The 19,042-nt window shown below is 40.1% G+C and overlaps 1 protein-coding gene across 1 annotated transcript in view; it reads right to left on the minus strand.

Annotated features, from left to right (window-relative positions):
* MORC1 (MORC family CW-type zinc finger 1) overlaps positions 1-19,042 on the minus strand; it is a 175,511-nt gene that overhangs the window by 57,102 nt on the left and 99,367 nt on the right. The window contains exons 15-17 of the mRNA XM_032852629.1: positions 14,836-14,964; positions 11,871-11,976; positions 6,966-7,104 (exon numbers count right to left, since the gene is read on the minus strand). Of these exons, the coding sequence (XP_032708520.1) occupies positions 6,966-7,104; positions 11,871-11,976; positions 14,836-14,964 (374 nt within the window). The remainder of the gene's footprint in view (positions 1-6,965; positions 7,105-11,870; positions 11,977-14,835; positions 14,965-19,042) is intronic.

Consider the following 19,042-nt stretch of genomic DNA (forward strand, 5'->3'; position numbering starts at 1 on the left):
TGGGTGTACTTGCATCGAGTCCCAAAATAGTACCCCCCTCTGGCGAACGTCGTTTCCGACAACACACCTGAACTTCTCTCTTCATCTCTGTGGATGTGAAGAGGAGTGACGACTGCCACACAGAATGAGGGGTGTAATGTGGCAAGGCTACCTGCCCCTGTCAAAGCTGCTTCTGTCCTTCCTGGAGGAAAGACGAGTTCCTTCTGGACTCCCGTCCCTAGTGGCCCCCAGCAGCTGCCCTGGGACCTGCTTGGGAAACCTAGCAACGGACAGAAGTGGATGGCATTTCTCGGTCCCAAGCTCTGGGGCAGAAAAGGGTGACTTATGAAGCCAGGAGCAGGGACTGTCCTGGGCCCCTCACACCACACTGCTCCCGCAGGCTTCTGTGCTGGGCTGTTCTGATGAGTCTCTAACTGCTCGCACTGGGCTGGTGGTTTGTGCAGGGAGCCCCGACAGTGCTGTTCCTTCAGGGAGAGTGACACCAGCTCCTCAGGAGAGGCTGAGTCAGAAAATAATTCAGACAAGCAATTCATTCAGGAAAGTGAGCATGTTCTAGGAGACCTCTACTGTGCCGGACACCGAGCCAGGTGTGAAGGTGGGAGGGACCTGAGAAAAAGAACACCCAGTATCCAGCCTCAAGGAACTTATAAACTTGTGCTACACGAGCCATTCGCTTCACGTCTCATTTGCTGTGCTGTGAATGCAGGGCTCACGAGTGCGAGTACATCATGCGTTAGCCCTTTTGGAAAAACAACGCATCATCACAGAGAAATGGGATCTTTGTAGCAAGAGTAATAAGGTAAAATATTTCAACTACAGTGAAGATAATAGCTTCTTGTTAGACAAGGGTCTTTAGGTATCATAAATTTTCGATCACGGCGGTTTATGTAAGAAGGCTGAAAAGTACTCTTGATGAATAAATATATTTTCTAAGGCATCTGTCTCTGCAGTTATGCAGATTCGAAATCTCAGCATCCTACACAATAATGACACATTTAAAAGATTAAATTCTAAATGGGAAAATGCATTCATAGTCTTCATTACACGGTTGTATTCAGATATGCCATTTCAATTTGAAAAACACAGTGAAAAGTTCAGGAAGCCTCCTTTGCTCTGCATTTACTGCTAAAACAACCAATGTGGGAACTGTCAGATGACACGATCTCATTTTTTTGTGTCCACGTGAGCGCTGCAAAAGAACAGAATGCTATTGCTGGAATCCCTTTCAACAGGCACGACATTTTACACCAGCTCTGCACTTGACGCAAAGACCATGAACGTAGCAAATGAAATCCAAATACGGTCTCTATACTCCCATCCCAGTGCCACACCTTATTCTGACCAAGTGTCAGAACACCTTGGTCTCCAATAATATATGCAGAAAGTGTTAAGTCTAACCTTTATAGAGTTGACCTATTCAGTCAAATGAAAAATAGTTGTTTGGGGACCTGTTTCATGAGGAGTTCTGCATAAATCAAATTATGCCTTCAATCCAGCATTCACTGTTTGATAAATGCTTATTATGTGAAAGGTTCAGGCATAGGTGTTTGGGGAACTGAAAGGTGAATAAAATGGCCCCTTCTTTCGAAAAGTTTACAGTCTAAAGTAGGAGACAGGACAGATACACAAGTAACTATCATACCATGTAGAGAGTAAAACACGTTTTAAGAAAGAGCCATTCAGAACAAAGAGAACTGGAAAGAAGACATTTGTACAGGTAGAGAAGGAGAAAAACACTTCATATAGGAATGACGTTATTTTTGGATCTTGAAGAATAGTGGAAGAGACAGAGGGCACTCAAGACACAACGGAAGGAACAAAGGCACTCAGAGCAGCAGGGAGAGGGAGAACATGGCTAAGGAAATGAGGCTCAGGGGGATTCCTGCAGAGAGGAAGACACTACAGATGACCTTTGAACAACATACAGGTTGGGGCTTCAACACCTGCAGAACTGAAAATGTGCGTACGCTTTTGACTCCCCCAAAGCCTGACCATTAATAGCCTATTATCGGCCAGAAGACTTACTCATAACAGTCAAATGAACATTTACTTTGTATGTTGGATGGATTACATACTGCATTCTTACAGTAAAGCAAACTGGAGAAAAGAAAATGTTATTAAAAACATCGTAGAGAAGAGAGGATACATTTATAATACCGTACTGTATTTATCAGGGGAAAAAATCCACAGAGGTGGACCAGTGCCATTCAAACCTGTGTTGTTCAAGGGTCCACTGTAATGCCGGAAAGGAAGTAGTGGCAGATTAAGGAGAGCCTAGACTATAGGATAAGAAATTAATACTAGGGGCACCTGGGTGGCTCAGTCGTTAAGCATCTGCCTTCAGCTCAGGTCATGATCCCAGGATCCCGGGATTAAGCCCCGCATCAGGCTCCCTGCTCAGCGTGAGCCTGCTTCTCCTTCTCCCACTCCCCCCTGCTTATGTGCTCTCTCTTACTATGTCTCTCTCTGTCAAATAAATAAATAAAATCCTTTTAAAAATTAATATTAATCAGAAAAGATGAACCCAGAAAGCCCTACAGGATACATAAGTGACACTGGACACACTGTCCGAGCAGGAATTATATAAACAAATACCCATTAACAGTATGTCTGGACAAATGGGTAATAGAGTAGGCTTTATTCAGGGAATCAGGTTATGATCTGTTTTGTAACGACTAAAGGCATTAAGTGGATTTAAAAAGTGGGACCACAACACCCTGAACGAGTGCACCTAAAACCAAACGCCATGTGTACGATTATGATGCTGCCATCCTCATCACACAATAGAAGGTGACGAGAATCTAATTGGCAAGTTCAAACTGAGAAAAGGGAAAATTTGAGGACTGGAAAGTTCCTGGAATGCAGAGAAACTGATTATGTAACTCAACTTTATGGTTTTAAAATTATTGTTTAGGTTTACTGAAAAAACAGAATAACAATTATTCAAGTAACACGCCACTTAGTAGCTGAGCAGTCAAGAGTGACACAATGAAAATGAAAATGCTTCATTGTGTGGCCAGCAGATGGCACTTGTCACTTGGTATAGAAAACAGCAGGTACAGAGGCATGAACTTGAAAGTGGAGCGAGGAACAGATGATTCATTCATCCCTTTGGAAAGGAGAACGAGTGGAATGGGCTGTTTTGGAAGCACAATTTATAGAGAGGGTGTCGGGCTGCTGACATAGTTTATCAATTACATCTTGAATTTGAACTCTCCTGTTAGGTTACTGAACTTCAGTATTTTCCTTAACAAATAGGTTTTGCAATGTATTGGTTTGTTGCCTTTGCAAATGTTCTTAGGTCCTTTCTGTGTGTTTATCCTTATGAGACTGAGCAGATCCTTGCTGAAATTAGACAAAAAGGAAACAAATTCCAACTTCACCATTTAAAAATGTGTGATCGATTCAAGTTATTTAACGTCTTTGAACTTTACTTTCCTCTTTTGCTATAATTAATGTAACTGTCCGGTTGCAGCGATTTCATAAAATAACCATCTGTGGAAATGACAGCTTTGGACCTCGCTACCTCATTTACTCCTGGGAAGGAGAGAACCCGATCTAACCACCGGTCTCAGTGGTTACCTCTCTTACCAGAAAAGCTTCCTGACTCACTGCAAGCATTGTCTAACCAGGGAATCAGGTAGGCGCTGCTTCTAAGAGTTAGTCACTCGACACAGCAGGTGGGCGTGTGAGGAGTGGAAAAGAGGGTATAGCTGCCATCTTCACATATTACCACCATGATACTATCTCTGCTACCATTATTCGATCACTCCTGCTTGTCCGTAACACAAAGCCCAGAGCCACAGAATCTAAGATCCAGAAAGGTCTTTAATGAACCTAGTCAACTTTTCATTTTTCCAGATCAGGATGCTTTCAGCCATGAAAGATGAAATACGAGAAAGTAAGAAATGGGATATGCAGACTTAGGTCATTTTTTATCTGTTTCCCAGTCTAGTCAATGGATAAGTAAGCAGGCACTGGAAGAGGGAGGCAGGGAGAAAGAAAAGAGGGGGCAGACCATAATTCCATGGCAAGCACCTTATTATTTCTGGATATGGGAGAATGGGCACCACCAGCAGACATAGTGAATCATGGTCACATGCTAGCAAGCTCCTGATTTTCCAGTGGTATCTACTCTACACTTGAATCATGTCTGCATTGTACCTGAAGGGCACTAATGCCCTATTTTCCTGCCTTTCCCAGCCCTGCCTGTGTCGTATTCTGACAGAACTTCTTTTAAAATGCAGTCAGGAAAAAAAGCAAATTCACAATGAATATTGGATGGTTTTGAGTCTTGTTTCTGGCATCAGGCAGCTATCACCAAAATACAATTTTTGAATATTTTCATGGGTTATTTTTGTGAAAGGGGAATTGAGGTCACCTTCCAGAGGTCATCTATTCAACAATTACCATATTTTATAACGAGTTACATGGTCTTTAAAAGAGAGACATGTCACACAGATGCTAAGTCTATTTTTTAAAATACATAAGTTTAGCATATAATTTAAAGGATTGGCATCCTGAAGGAACAAGTCAGTGCTGATCTCCAAGTCTTCTTTTACAATGTTTTTCTCACCTAGAATGCCTGCCCTGTCATTTCCCCTAATTCTCTGAAATAGACTTCAAGACACAAGCTAAGTGCCACTTCTTCTGTGAACCCTTTTTTGAATAAAGCTGCCCTCACTCACTTTGTGTCATAAACTTCTCTAGTGGTTTCAGTTGTGATCAGACAGATACTGAACTAGCATCGTGTGGCGGTGGTCGCTAATTTTCAAATAGCTATTAGGCTTGGTCCAGGGAAGGACTGTTTATTATCTGAGTGCGTGTTCTGTATATTGGCCCAACAACTACTGAATACCTACTGCTTGCCAGGCACTGTGTTAGGTAACAGATTTACATTGAACAAGACCAAGACTATCTCTGCTTTCAAAGAGCTCACACCGTGGTATAAGAATTACTCCAACTTCCCCACAATGCCTGGCAGGGGAGAGACCCAAAAGCAAGTACGTGATCAATGACCTCCTTAAAGTTAACTGGTTGGCCATGGTTGGTGAACTCTAAACAAAGCTTTCCTTGAGGACTGCAGAATTAGGGTCAGTTAAGGGCACTACTTAAAGGGAGTTAAAGATGTTGGAATTACCTTCCTTCACGAAAGGGGGCAAGCGAGGAGGGGGAGGATTCCTTGGTTCTTTGAAGTGATGGGAGCAAGTCTTTAGGCAGGGACTGCTAACCTTCTTTGTTTACACATCAAACAGACTGAATCTATAAACCTGGCTTATGAAATTCTTATGAAAAACTCAACTACCAAGAAAGAATAAGCAGAATGGATGGCCCAAATAGGCTACCCCAAGAGCTACCCTCAAAATCTCTACCTTAGTAAGGAATAAAACATCCAATACTAAACAAACAAAAAGATAATCAAGACTTTGTGATTGGCACTATTCAAGACTTTGTGATTGGCACATCCAAGGGTCAGCTCTGACCTCCACAGGAAAGAAAAAAGCATTCAGAGACTGCAATAAAGGCAGCGGCACTTCAGGAGACACTGTGTGCCTTCAGAAATCTACAGGGAGTGGCTAACAAGAATGAAGACATTCCATGTTGGAAAGATCGGACCTTATCTGCTTGTCAATTAAAGAAACTGCAGGTTGAGATACCCTTACTTCTGACCTCTATTATCAAACCCACAACCAGAAGCTCTAAGAACTACAGACAGTTTCACCAATTTGAGGGGACGGGGAATGCTTCTGAGAATGTGTTTGCAAAGTGACTCTCAGTGTCTTCCCCAGAGACCCAGAGACTCCAGACTAAAAAGGAGGGTCAGATTTCCTTGGTTGTGACCTCAAGTGGTGACTGACTTGCATGGCAGATCCCTAGCAAAGTGGGAGGGGCAAGAAGATGAAATGAGGTAGAGAAGAAAGTTGATCTTCTAAAAGCACGGGAATATAACTAATAATAATAAGGTAGTAAGCAAGAGAATCTATTCTTGCTCCATTAGAGAATTTGCTATTCAAGTATTTTATTTCCTGACATTTACAGAGGAGTCAACACATTTGGACATATGCTGCTGACCTCCTCAAGTTCTATTTGAGGAAGCTGACAGGCTATCCAATTTAAAAGTGCTGAATTTGGGTATTAAATCTATAAAGTAAACAGAGACCTAATTACCTCATTAGTTAAGAGATTAAAATAATATTTCTCCATACCACTTTTTCTTCCCCTTGAAATCACGGTTACTCATATTTATGAATAGTTATGTTTTATTTATTGAATTTTCTTAACAATTAAGTGACACTGAATTTATATATACATAGGCTAATATTTCTTTAAAGATTTTATTTTTTTATTTATTTGACAGAGAGAGGGAGATCACAAGTAGGCAGAGAGGCAGGCAGAGAGAGCGGGGGAAGCAGGTTCCCTGCTGAGCAGAGCCCGATGCGGGGCTTGATCCCAGGACCCTGAGATCATGACCTGAGGTGAAGGCAGAGGATTAATCTACTGAGACACTCAGGTGCCCGTAAGCTAATATTTTTTTAAAAGAACAACTCTTCACCTCAAAAATCCACCCTCATGGAAGAAACTCAATGAAACAAAAAGAGCCTAGCCTTTGGAAGCATACAGACTTATGTCCCAGTCTCGACCGTGTCATCCATACGAAGCTCTCTGTGCCTCTGCAGGCTGGAAATAAATCCCCCTGTTCCTCTCACGTGCTGTTGTGTAGATGGGCTTGAATATGACAGGTAGTTTTTCATTTTTTTTTTTAACTCTCCTTCCTTCCTGAGCCCCTGGGGCACTCGTGCCTGTCTCTAGAGTAGTCCTTAGAGTCAAAATTAGAAGAATGTGACAAAAAAGGATGGAAAAAAGAAGCTACACAATTTACAGGGGTAAAGCACATTAGTTCCTTCACACACATAAAACCAAGAGCTCTAGAGTTCTAGTAGATTCTGGAAAGAATAACAGCTCACCTGTGGCTGTGGGTCTGCCAGTCGATTGTGATACCTTTGGACCACCTCTTGAAGGTGTTTCTCTTTCTCAGTTTTCGATGGTGACACCGAGCTCATGGTGCCCAGAGGGATGGAAGGAAGGCGTTCAGCCTGATGACAACTTCAGAATCAACAGGAGACAGCGTCAGGAGGAAATATAAAACTACTGTCTGTATATATACAAGATGTTTTACTTCTATAAACAGATTCTCTTTATGCCTTATATCCAAAATTTGGATACAAAGGAAGAGCAGTGTATATCGGTGACTTGAGGTAATATGAGACATTAAATCGCCAGTTCACATGGAAAAGAGCTTAAGGGAAAACGTGGAGGGTGGTCTACTTCCAAGAATAGGAGAATATATTCATTCTTTTACAACTGCTTCATTTACCCTGAAAGATCATGAAACGAGGTCTTTTGCAAAAATGCTTTTAGATACTGAAGCTTATCTCAATATTGCCATTTTTTGTTCCCCAAAAATGTCAGATAGGGATCTATATGTCTCATGAAGGACACCAAATAATTCTGCTTCTGGATCCACCGTGAAGGCTGACTGTGAAGAGCAGGGACCCTTGGGATGGGGTGTTGTGCTCAGTGACAGGCCTGCGGGTCACCGTGCCCCCAGCAGCCCTTCATCATGGAGTAGCCTCAGGATCGGGCTGTAGCAATCACGCGTCCTTCCCTCCCCTGCCGCAGCAGCCACTGCACTTCCCAGTCTTACTGCTGTGCTGTTTCAACTCATGTACTATATAATCAAGCTGAACTGTATGTAGATGGACAGTAAGCAGACTGTGAATGAGCGCCTCCCTCCTTATAGTCATATAAAATACTAATGACTTTTGAAACATATGGCTCAAGAGGTTGCGGGTCCAGTTTTCCCCCTAATTTTGGTTCCCCAGCTATGTTCTGGGGAGCTGAGTTAGCCAAACAAACAAAAAATTGAGCTATTATATTGTTTCCCCTGGTAGCGAGGCTTGTTAAGGATAAGAAGTTCAGCTCCCCATGGGTGTGGCTTGATTCAGGGTAAGGCTGGGAATGTTCTAGAGTGGAGCAAAATGTCAGGGTCAATTCTAAGAGCCTGCTTTACACAAGGGTTTTTCTATTATTGATGGAACCCAAAGGAGGGGGCAAAGTTTGTATAAAATAAATGTATTGTTAAGCTAGGACGGAGAGGAGGAGGTTGAGGCTAGAAAGAGGGCCTTCTCCCTTTTGAACCAGCACAGGAAAGCAAAGCAGATCAAACCCATGATTTCCGTTCTTCAAGGCTACAGGGTGTTTTTCCCTTCCCCCTAGCAAGAGAGGAGAGTGAGGAGCTACAATCATATTCAAGTACAACTGAAAAAAACACTTAATTCCACCCACATATGGTATTGGTTGTTATTGTTATTTAAAAAAAAAAAGGGGGGGGTAGAGAAACCAATCAGGGGGCATCGACTATAAATACAGCCACCTGCAGTACTGATTTGAAGACCCTGAGGTGGTACCTATATGGGTTTCTATTTCATTTGAGAAAATGAACATTAACTTAAAAACATTAAGTTTTAATTCAGAAGAGAGAAACCTCAAGGATTTTAATCAAACACAATCCATTCAATGATCTTTAAAGCTTTAACTTGCAGTATGACCCATGGATATTTTAAACATCGTTTTCAGGCTTTTTTGGTTCGAGCGAATGATAAGCATCACTTTTCCCCTGCTGGTGATCCCTATTTCCAAATGCAGATATAAATGCATAACACGAATGTAATAGAAGTCTATGGGTACCTATTCCTCAAGTACTGCGATAAAAAAACGTCTAGCCTCCCTCTATGTTTAAAGTGGAAAAGAAAAAGATCCTCTGGTGGTCCAAAGAAGAATGGCTTCATTTTACCCTGCCTGGGTGGCCAGCTCGGAACACTACCATTTGTAAAATGGTGCATTTTGTCACCACTGAGCATATGACTGGCATGAGGCTTCCTGAAATGTACAAGGAGGCCTTCGGAATCTATAAAACAAAACAAATGAATAAACAAATAAAAAGCAGAATCAGCCTTCTAAATACAGAGGTTGCCAGAGGGAAAGGGGTGTGAGGGTGGGCCAAAGGAGGGAAGGGGGACAGGTGACACAGGCTTCCAGCTATGGAATGAACAGGTCACAGGATAAAAGGCACCACTAGGGATACAGTGGGTGATACTATAATAGCATTTGCATAGTGACAGATGGAGCTTCCCTGGCAGTGAGCACAGCCCGACATATACAGATGTTGAATCACTGTGTTGTACACCTGAAACTAATGTAACATTGTGTGTCAACTATAGTCCAATAAAAACAAATTTGTCGAGAGCCAGCCTTCAGAGAGTGGGTGTGATAAAGCACCAAGAGTACAGGTTTGCATCCAAAGGCTTGACTTCAAGACTCAGCTCTAGGGAGGCATCCTGGACAAGTCACTGGGCCTCTCCTGCCCTCACTGTTTCCTCCTCTGAGAAATGATGCAAGTTCATATGGTTATGGTAAAGAGGAAATGAGATGACATATGTAATTGCTATGTAAGAGAAAGCTGTTACTATGTTTCCTGCTAAGTTCTGGTTACGCAGACATGTTCATTGAAATGCTGTTCATTGGCATTAACTCTGCTGACAATTGGCAATTAACTGCTGACAATAACACTCTACTTTCTGTAAATACAGACAATGCCACGTTTTTACCCTATTACTCAGGCCTTCCATTCACCGAATGTTACCTAATAACTATACTGTACTTCTCATCACTTTCATACACCGATTTTATGGGATTCTATCCAAATCAAATGGCATAAAGTTTTGCTATTTCAGAGCATGTTCTCAAAGTACACAGGGTCCATCCCACTGTACTGAACCAGAGCCGTTAATGTCCTCCAATAAAGGAAGTGTCAACTCTCAAGTAATTGCCCTCATAATCAGGAGCTTTTCTTTACACGGCCCCCAAATTGCTTGCTGTCACATTAAGCATATTTTTGGGTCCTAATCTTTTCAGAGGAAATGAAATACACATGGTCAAAATCATGTCATTATATTTCAAGAATCAAGGACTTGAATTATAAGACAAATCTGCATTTTAAGCTTTGAAGGACCATCAGTTTTCTGTTGATGTGGCTAAATTTCTCTTGCCTGTCGTCACCAGGGGCACCGTTTGGATGTATAAAAGAGCCAGAACTGATGCTTTGAAACTAATTTTGCAATGCTCTGTGATGCCATCATCACTTTTCAAGGAGGAAAGGTTGAGAATGTGCCGATTCACAGACAATGGTAAGCTGGAGGTAGGGAAAACCGTAGAGGATAGATACCAGTTCTGTGGGTCCAGGAATGCCCAAGACTGGGCTAAGAAGTCACAGATATAGGTTAGATCTGTAGAGAGGGACCTAGAAGCTCCCAGTAACCAGGAACTTAGTAAATTTAGTAAACTGTCTTTTAAGGGGCTCAGCTGGACCCAGAGAAGACGCAAAAGATACTACAATTACACCCCATTCTAAGTGACAGAAAGCCAAGTTAAAGAGAGGTTATGTCACTTATCCAAGATCTCACAGCTAATGGAGCCCGAGGAGTCAAACACAAGCAGCCTGGCCCCACCAGAGTCAGAACTCTAAACACTATCCTAATGCTGCAGGAAAAGTTCTTAGCTCATAGGAAGGGATCAATATGAGTAACTCTTCTTAATATTGAAACCGAGCCAACTCTTGGATCCTATGTGGGAGATACTTAAGTTTCAAGCCAGGGCTGGAACCCAGTTAGGAGTCAGAGACCTTGGCCAGTTGCCTCATGAATAGGTTTCTTAGCCCCCATCAGGCTTCAATTTTCACTTCTCTAAAATGAAGGAGTGAGACTAGATCAGTAATTTATAATCATGGTTCCCTTTTTTGCAGAGAGTACAGAACAGAAATGAGAAGTGGAGTCTCAGGCCCTCAGATTCCCAGCTTCCAATTTAATCAGGAAAGTTCTGCATTTATCTTATGTATTTGGGGTTTGAACAAATTTTATTTGGGGAAAACAGATTCTGCTGCAAACCAAAAAAAATGAGACTAGAAAGCCCTCGGCCATAAGGAATCTAAGAGCCCTTACCACCTCTGCTATTTTTGTTAGTCTCTAAATACAATAACTTGGGGATTCCAGGTAGCAAGGGTAGTAGCAGCAGTTTCTAAATGTTGGTTTGTGTGTGTGTGTGTGTGTGTGTGTGTGTGTGTGTGTGTGTGTTTTATTTTCCCTTATTTTTTTTAGGGCTAGATAAAAATAATAAAACAGGAGTTATTACTCTAATGTCTGTATTAGCAATATTGATCCACTTATCCAGGCCAAAGAACTTAGAAAAAATTCCATGGAGAAGCAACGTTTGATTCAGGGGTGCCTTCATTAAAGGGGGATACTCATTCATTCCCTCCCCAAGGAAAATAACATTAAGTCTAAAGGGTCTATAATAACAGTGACATTCATCAATACTTAATTGGTCTTTTTCCTGTTTTAGCCTGAAGTTCTTCCTCCAAGAGCACAAAACAATGAAATCAATATGTGACTTAAATAGAAAAAGCACATGGTCTAACAGGTTAGTGCCCCTGGAGACACCCTCTGGATAAGGCTCCTTTACAATAAGGCCGTAGAAGGCAGAACTCCAACAGTGGGTCATTGTCTCCTGCCGGCAGAAGCACAGAGCTGCACATCCCAAAGTCTGCAAATAGTTACATGCAGGTCTCCTTTATCTTGATGGAAAAGCACACTAACGAAGTATCTTTCCACAGGTGGCAAGGAGCTAGAAAATGTTCACAGGGATGACTGCTATTAAGGTAAAATGTATCTATCATTGACATTTTCCAGTTTCACACATATGCATTTTGGAAATTAAAGATGGATAGTGAACTTAAGAAAACCATCAAAAACTACCTGTTTTCCAAGAGGTTAGGATTATTAGCACAAATCCAGAGGTCAAAAAACTCTTTTTCCTGATAAGTAATAGAAGAAGGCAAGACTCTCCATTTAAGGCAAAGATCTGATAATGAAAACAAAATCACAGACAAGAAAGAGCAGTCACAAGGAACGTAGCAAGTAACATACTAGATTGCACATACTAAAAGTATGATGTATCTTTCGATCCAGAGACAAGTGAATCCATGATCACATACCTTTATAACTGATGGCACAACTAGCCTGGATTCTATAAGCTACGTCAAGACACCACCAATAAACTGTTGTTAATTATTGTTGTCGTTGTTATTGCTTAAGCTCTTTCCAATTGGTTCCTGCTCTTTCAGCCACAAGAATGTTGCTAATAGGTCCCCACCTCTTCTTGAACCACAGGAAGACTTCTAGGGACTTGACTCTTCAATTTTCTCTGACCTACGATCCCTCTGCTGCCAACACCACTTTCCATCTTCAACCACATGACTAACATAACAAGGAAAATCAAGCTCTCTGAACCATTTACACAGTTCCTCACTCTGCACCTGTCTCCTGCTCTTACCCCACCCTCCAGCCTACAGTTTCTGACTTCTTTTGTCTGTTTCTTCCTGTCACTCCTTCTCTGCCTGTAGAACCAAGGCACTCCAGTCTCTCCAGGTTATTCTCAACTCTAATCCTGAATTCTATCCACATACACAGGTAATGGATCTTAGGTAAATATTCTCTGTTCATCTAAAATCGAGGCAGTATCCACACTGGTTAAGAACACAGTGTTCAAGTCACAGTGGCTAAGAACTGGAATAGCTCTACCAGTTACTACCTCTATGATCTTGGACAAAGTACTTGTCTATGTTTCAGTACCATCATCTGTAAAAAGCAATTAATATTAGCACTTACCCAAAAGGATCATTGAGGATTAAATGACATAATAATGATAAAAGACAACATTGTTAGGCATTATTCATGACAGTAAATTTCATGTGTCAGTTCGACTGGTCCATAGGGTACCCAGATATCTCGTCAAACATTATTCTGAGTGTGTCTGTGAGAGTGTTTTGGATGAGAACTTTTGCACTGATAAACTGAATAGAGATTATCTTCCCTAACATGGATGGGCCTCATCTAGTCAGCTGAAGGCCTGAATAGACACAAAAAAAGGCTTACTGTCCTTTAAGTAAGGTTTCCGTCCTGTCTTAAGCGGAGACATCAATTTTCTTCCTGCCTTTAGACTCAAACTACGAGGTCAGCAATTCTTGGTATCAAGCCTGTCAACATTCAGACTGGAACTGTATCACCAGGTCTCCAGATTCTCAGGCCTTCAGACTCAAACTGGAATTAAGCCAGTGGCTCTCCTGGGTCTCCAGCTTGCTGACTGCAGGTCTTGAGATTCTTCAGCCTCCTTAATCATGTGACCCAGTTCCCCAAAATTAATATCTATCTGTCTAACCATTCATCCATCCGTCCTTTTTCTTCTGTTTCTCTGGAGAACCCTAATACATCATCCTAAGCACTTAGTAAACTTCATATGTGTTCATTCATTTTTTCACAAAGCTGTATGATGTGGCTACAAATACTAACCCCATTTTGTAAATCTGAAAACCGAGGCTTATGGAATTCAAGGATTTGCCCAATTTCATACAGCTCAAAGATACTGGAAGTTGGATTCTGGCAGTACCCTGCACTCATCAAAAACACACAGTAACTTTTAGCCATTGTTGTTATCAACCAAGAGCTTGTTGCATATTGTTGCATCATCAGTTTCCTTAATTATTCCTTCTAAGTGTGTGGCGTGTATGTTCCTCTGAAATTGCACAGCCATGCCTTTCTTTGGACATTTATAATTTCTCCCCTGGATCCTGGATGATGCCAGTGGTCTCCTCACAGGTCTGACCTCAACCTTGGGGCTAGGCCTACTTCGAATCATCCTAGACTGAGCTGCCAGAGCTACCTTACCACAAGTTACATATGACACTCGGGTCCTCTTTGGACCACTGCAGGGACAAGATGGGACAAGTGTACCTTGGGCACAGTGTAAGTAACTACAGAATTTTGCACACTATTGTGCACTTTTTTGTTTGCCTGGCTGCCTTCCCCACTGCATGGCAGATTCCTTGCAGGTAGTAAAGAGCATCTTTAATTCTCTAACCCTTTATATAGTGGCTAGAAGATGGATGAGAGGCACATGAACCTAAGTGCTGAATGCCTCAGTAACGTTGTTCTCCTACTGAAAACCCCCCAAAGCCTCATCATTACTTATCAAAGTAAAAAGTCCTTACTCTGGCATTCGAGGACCTCTAATAGGTTTACTCAACCTGAACACTCTTATCTTTTATTATTCATTCATCATTCATTCAGTAATCAATTACTAAGCCCTATATATTTAACACAGTGCCAGGTATTAAAAATTTAAAAATAACTGTTTCTATTATTCTATCACAAAAATTTTAGCTAAAGTGTACACTTGATATTAACACATACTCCCCACTACTCCACCTCTCAAAATTCTATCTTTGAGAGACACAGACGAAGATGACAGCATAGGCGAAGGAGCACAGGCTCCCCTTATCCCACAAAGACTGCTAGATAACTGTCACATCACCCTAAATATCCTGGACATAGACCTGAAGACTGGGACAAACTCCACAACTAAAGGGAATGAAGCAGCCACATCAAAGGAGATACCTCTGTCATGAGGCTTGACCTCGACTTCCACCACCTCCCTTTTTTTGAAACCTCAAGTAACTTTACACTTCTTTGACCTCATTTACCTTATTTTCATCTCTATTACAATTAGTTTCACATGTTTCTGAACCTTTCCTAGGACCTTAATCTCCTTGAAAGCAAGACTCTGTCCCATCCACGTCCCTCTCACAACCCATTTTTTAACACAATGACTTGCTATTGGGACCACACTAAATGTTTACTGATTGGAATGGAATTCCAGACTCACCACACTGAATGATGAATGGGATGGCCATGGCTTGTCGTCTTTGATACTGAACAGAATCTAAAGATTTCTCCTTGTCCTTGTCATTCTGGTATCCAAATTCATTCCAAAACAATGTTAGATTTCTATTACCTAAAAAAAAAAAAAAAGCAGGCAAAAAATAATGAAAATTAAATCAACAAGATTAGAATATAAGCAAAATTTGAATATAAGCACATGTACATACAATATGATCTCAACTATGTAAAAACTACTACATATTCAAAAATAAGAAATAAAAATATTAATATTAGTTTTCTCTGAGTATGGGTGAAATTTGTCTTCTGCTTTATATTTGCATTTTCCAAACTATATATAATAAATATATTATGATTGTAATATTTATATAACAAAATTAAACACAATAGCAGTTATAAAAATATATACATATTGTAATAAACTACATATACAGGTAAAACTTTTTCTTAAATACTCCAAGAAGTGATTGTACTGATTAAACTTAAAGGCCACCCTTCAGACTATTGGTACAGATATTTATCATCTTGTCTTATAGCCAGTTTCTTCACCATTATTTTATCTCTGGTCCCCTTCCATCTAGTGTTTTATACCCAACCCTTGCCCAGATTCTATACTGCCTCCTTGCTTAGAAATAGCACTTGTCATGGAGGACCACTAGGAGCCCTTCTTAAGAGGCTGTGATCTTATCCTTTGATCCAGCAATAGCGTTGCTAAGACTCTTCCCTACAAACATACTAAACAAAGACTATATATATCACAATACTGTTTGAATAACAAAAGAAAGAAAAAGGAAGCAACATAAAAACCTAAAATAGGGGGCGCTTGGGTGGCTCAGTGGGTTAAGCCTCTGCCTTCGGCTTGGGTCATGATCTCAGGGTCCTGGGATCGAGTCCCGCATTGGGCTCTCTGCTCGGCAGGGAGCCTGCTTCCTCCTCTCTCTCTCTCTGCTTGCCTCTCTGCCTACTTGTGATCTCTGTCTGTCAAATAAATAAATAAAATCTTAAAAAAAAAAAACCTAAAATAGGAAACTGATAAATTCTATTTTTGAACAAGGGATACTAGGCAACCTTTAAAACAGGTAGTTAGAGCTAAATGCATAGTTGTGTCAAGACCTCTTGGATAGAGTGTTAATAACATTTTTTTAAAGATATGAAACAAACAGATATGAAACAGAATACCTAGTATAGTCAATTTTTAATTTATAAAAAGCTTATACATATACAATTTTGATGGATATGCCTTCCTATTCCTGAAAAGAAATAAGAGAAAGTTTTAATAGTGGATGTCATTGGAGAGAGAGAAAGAAATGGAGAAGAAGGTGGGGGGTAAGACATTTTCAGTTTTCATTTTTTTACCTTTTGAACACTTAGAATATTTTTACATGTGCATGTATTACTTTAAAATCATTTTTAGAAAAAGAATCCAAGTTTACCATTCTGTCCAATATGGTAACCACCACATGTGGCTGCTGAGTACTTGAAAAGTGGTGGATATAAAACATTTCACCTATGTGCAAAGTCAAACAGTGAGAATCTAACACATAAACCTTGGAAATGAAGTATATGCAGTAGGACTAGCCTTACATCAACCTTAACATATGACTGTATAATCCATGCAAACTACAAATAAACATCCTCATACCTTACTATTCCTGTTAAAATTTAGGTTCAGAATGCTTTGTGACATTAAGTGCAGGAAGGAAGGAACTTTGTCTTCAAAAGGAAGTATGAAATCAGTCCAGGTTGAAAGCTGCCCCCACAAATTTCCAGCTCTCCACCCTATCTCTTCACAAAACTCCTAGCAGCTCTCCCAATAAATTTCCCTTTGGACTCTGCTTCTTGGGATTCTCTCAACTCAAACTCCTGGCTTTCAGCTAATTGCTCAGCCTTTAGTCTTGGCCCAGCCCAGACTCTTACTTCTTCATTGCACACCAGAGCCTGAAATATTCTTTGGTGTCTGGCCAGGGCTTGTGAAACCTCATCCTCTGATTTCCTCATGAACCACTCCATTCTTACTACATCAAAGTAAAAGGTGCTACAGATTAGAGTCAGGTGGCTTGGACTATTGTCTCTGCCACATGTTAGTTGTATAACAATGGGAAGCTACTGAATTTTCTTATAAAGTGTTTACAATAACTTGCTTTACAGGGTTATCATAAGAATAAATATGAAGGTATATTAAAAACTATAGCATTCTGTAGAAATTTAAGTTGTTGCTCTATTATATTTATCCTTTCTTTAAATATTGCTTCCCCAAGGATACTGTACCTTTTCAAAGGAGGAACTGTGCTTTATAACTTTGCATGCCCTCAATATAGAGCTCAGCATCCTGCACCTAACAAGCCCTCAAAAAATGTTGCTACTAATCTTGACAAACTACCTTGTTAATGTGCTGTGTGGGTTAAAATGAAGGTGAAATCATGTCTCTCCATGAAACATTAACTAAACACAGTTAACACAACCCACCTAACTTCTAACACAAGTATCAACTGTGAACCCCAACATAAATACCTTAAGGGTGGTTAAATTACTAGGATGTTAGAAACACAGGTACATAACTCTCACGGGTGGGATGATCCCTGTTCTGTGATCAAACCACACTTTAACTCTTACACATTACATTTTAGCTTACTATATGCCTCCTTTTCCCTCTAGATAGCGAAATCCTTGAAGAGAGTGGCTATGTTAGAATCTTGTTTCCAGAGGCTGACATACAGAGCTTAATGTTTACTTGTAAGACTAAACAATACTAAAGAATGACTGGCTATCAAAGCAGAAGAGAGGATATTCAGTAGCTCAAAATATCAAGAGCAGGCCTGGTAGAAGATATTATACTACTAAAAGCAGATATCAGGACAAAGAAAACAACCAGAGTTGTTCACTGTGGGGGTCAGAAACAGCTTTTTCTAACTGTCAAGAGAAATTCAACTTTGTTTCTCCAGATAGAAACAACTCCAACATGCACAACTTACAACATGTTATTAAAACAAATTTCCAAGAACTGGACCCTGAAGACTAGGCAGATGCTTCAGTAAGTGGATAAGTAAGCCAGAGGGATAGCAGCAGGAGCAAACATATCATGCCAGTTCTATTTTCTTTTATGTGTTACTCAGTCTGTAGACATGTATACAGATAACCTGAAAAAAGTCCTCCCATACAAGGGAAACTCCATCAGGTTATCAGTGGATTTTTCAGCAGAAACCTTGCAAATCAAAAGAGTATGGAATGATATAATCAAAGTGCTTTAAAAAAAAAAAACTGAAAAGAACACCACCACCTGCCAACCCAGAATAATTTAGCCTGCAAATATATCCTTTAGAAGTTAAGAAGACACAGAGAATTCCCCAAGCAAAAACTAAGGTTTTTCATTACCACTACCTTACAAGAAATGCTACAGGGAATTCTTTAAGCTGAAATGAAAGGATACTAATTAGTAACTTGAAAACATAAAAGTGTAAGATTCACTGGTAAAAGTAAGTATATCATTAGATTCAGAATGGTGTAATACTATAACAGTGGTGTATAACTCATTTACCTGTAGTACAAAGGTTAAGACAAAGGTATTAAAAATAAGTATAGCTATAATAATTTCTTAGTGGATATATAATATTAAAACATGTGAACTGTGAAATAAAAAACAAAGAATGTTTGTGGGGAAAGAGAGTAACAATGTAGAGCTTTTGTATGAGATTAAAGTTAACCTGTCATAAACTTAAAATAGACTATTATAACTAAAGCATGCTTTATGCAAGCCTCATAGTAACTACAAAGCAAAACCTAGGATAAATAAAGTAAAACAAAACAAACAATAAAGCAAAACAAAAGATAAAGAGACAGGATTCACAGCATTACACTATAGAAAATCATATTGCAAAGAAGACAGCAAGAAAGGAAGTAACAAAGGACCTAAAAAAACAGCAATTAAAACATTAAGATAGCAATAAGAAGCCCTTATCAATAATTATGTTAAATGTAAATGGATTAAATTCTCTAATCAAAAACATAAAGTGGCTGAGTGGATTAAAAAAACAAGATCTAACTATATGCTGACTATAAGACACTCGCTTCAGCTTTAAGGCTATACATAAGCTCAAACTGAAGGAATGAAAAAGATATCCTATGCAAATAGAAACCTAAAGAGAGTAAGACTAGCTATACTGATAACAGACAAAAAGCACTCTAACCCAAAAAGC

This window comes from Lontra canadensis, unplaced genomic scaffold, assembly GCF_010015895.1.
Source record: "Lontra canadensis isolate GAN:19392208 unplaced genomic scaffold, GSC_riverotter_1.0 scaffold6, whole genome shotgun sequence".
Lineage (NCBI taxonomy): Eukaryota > Metazoa > Chordata > Mammalia > Carnivora > Mustelidae > Lontra > Lontra canadensis.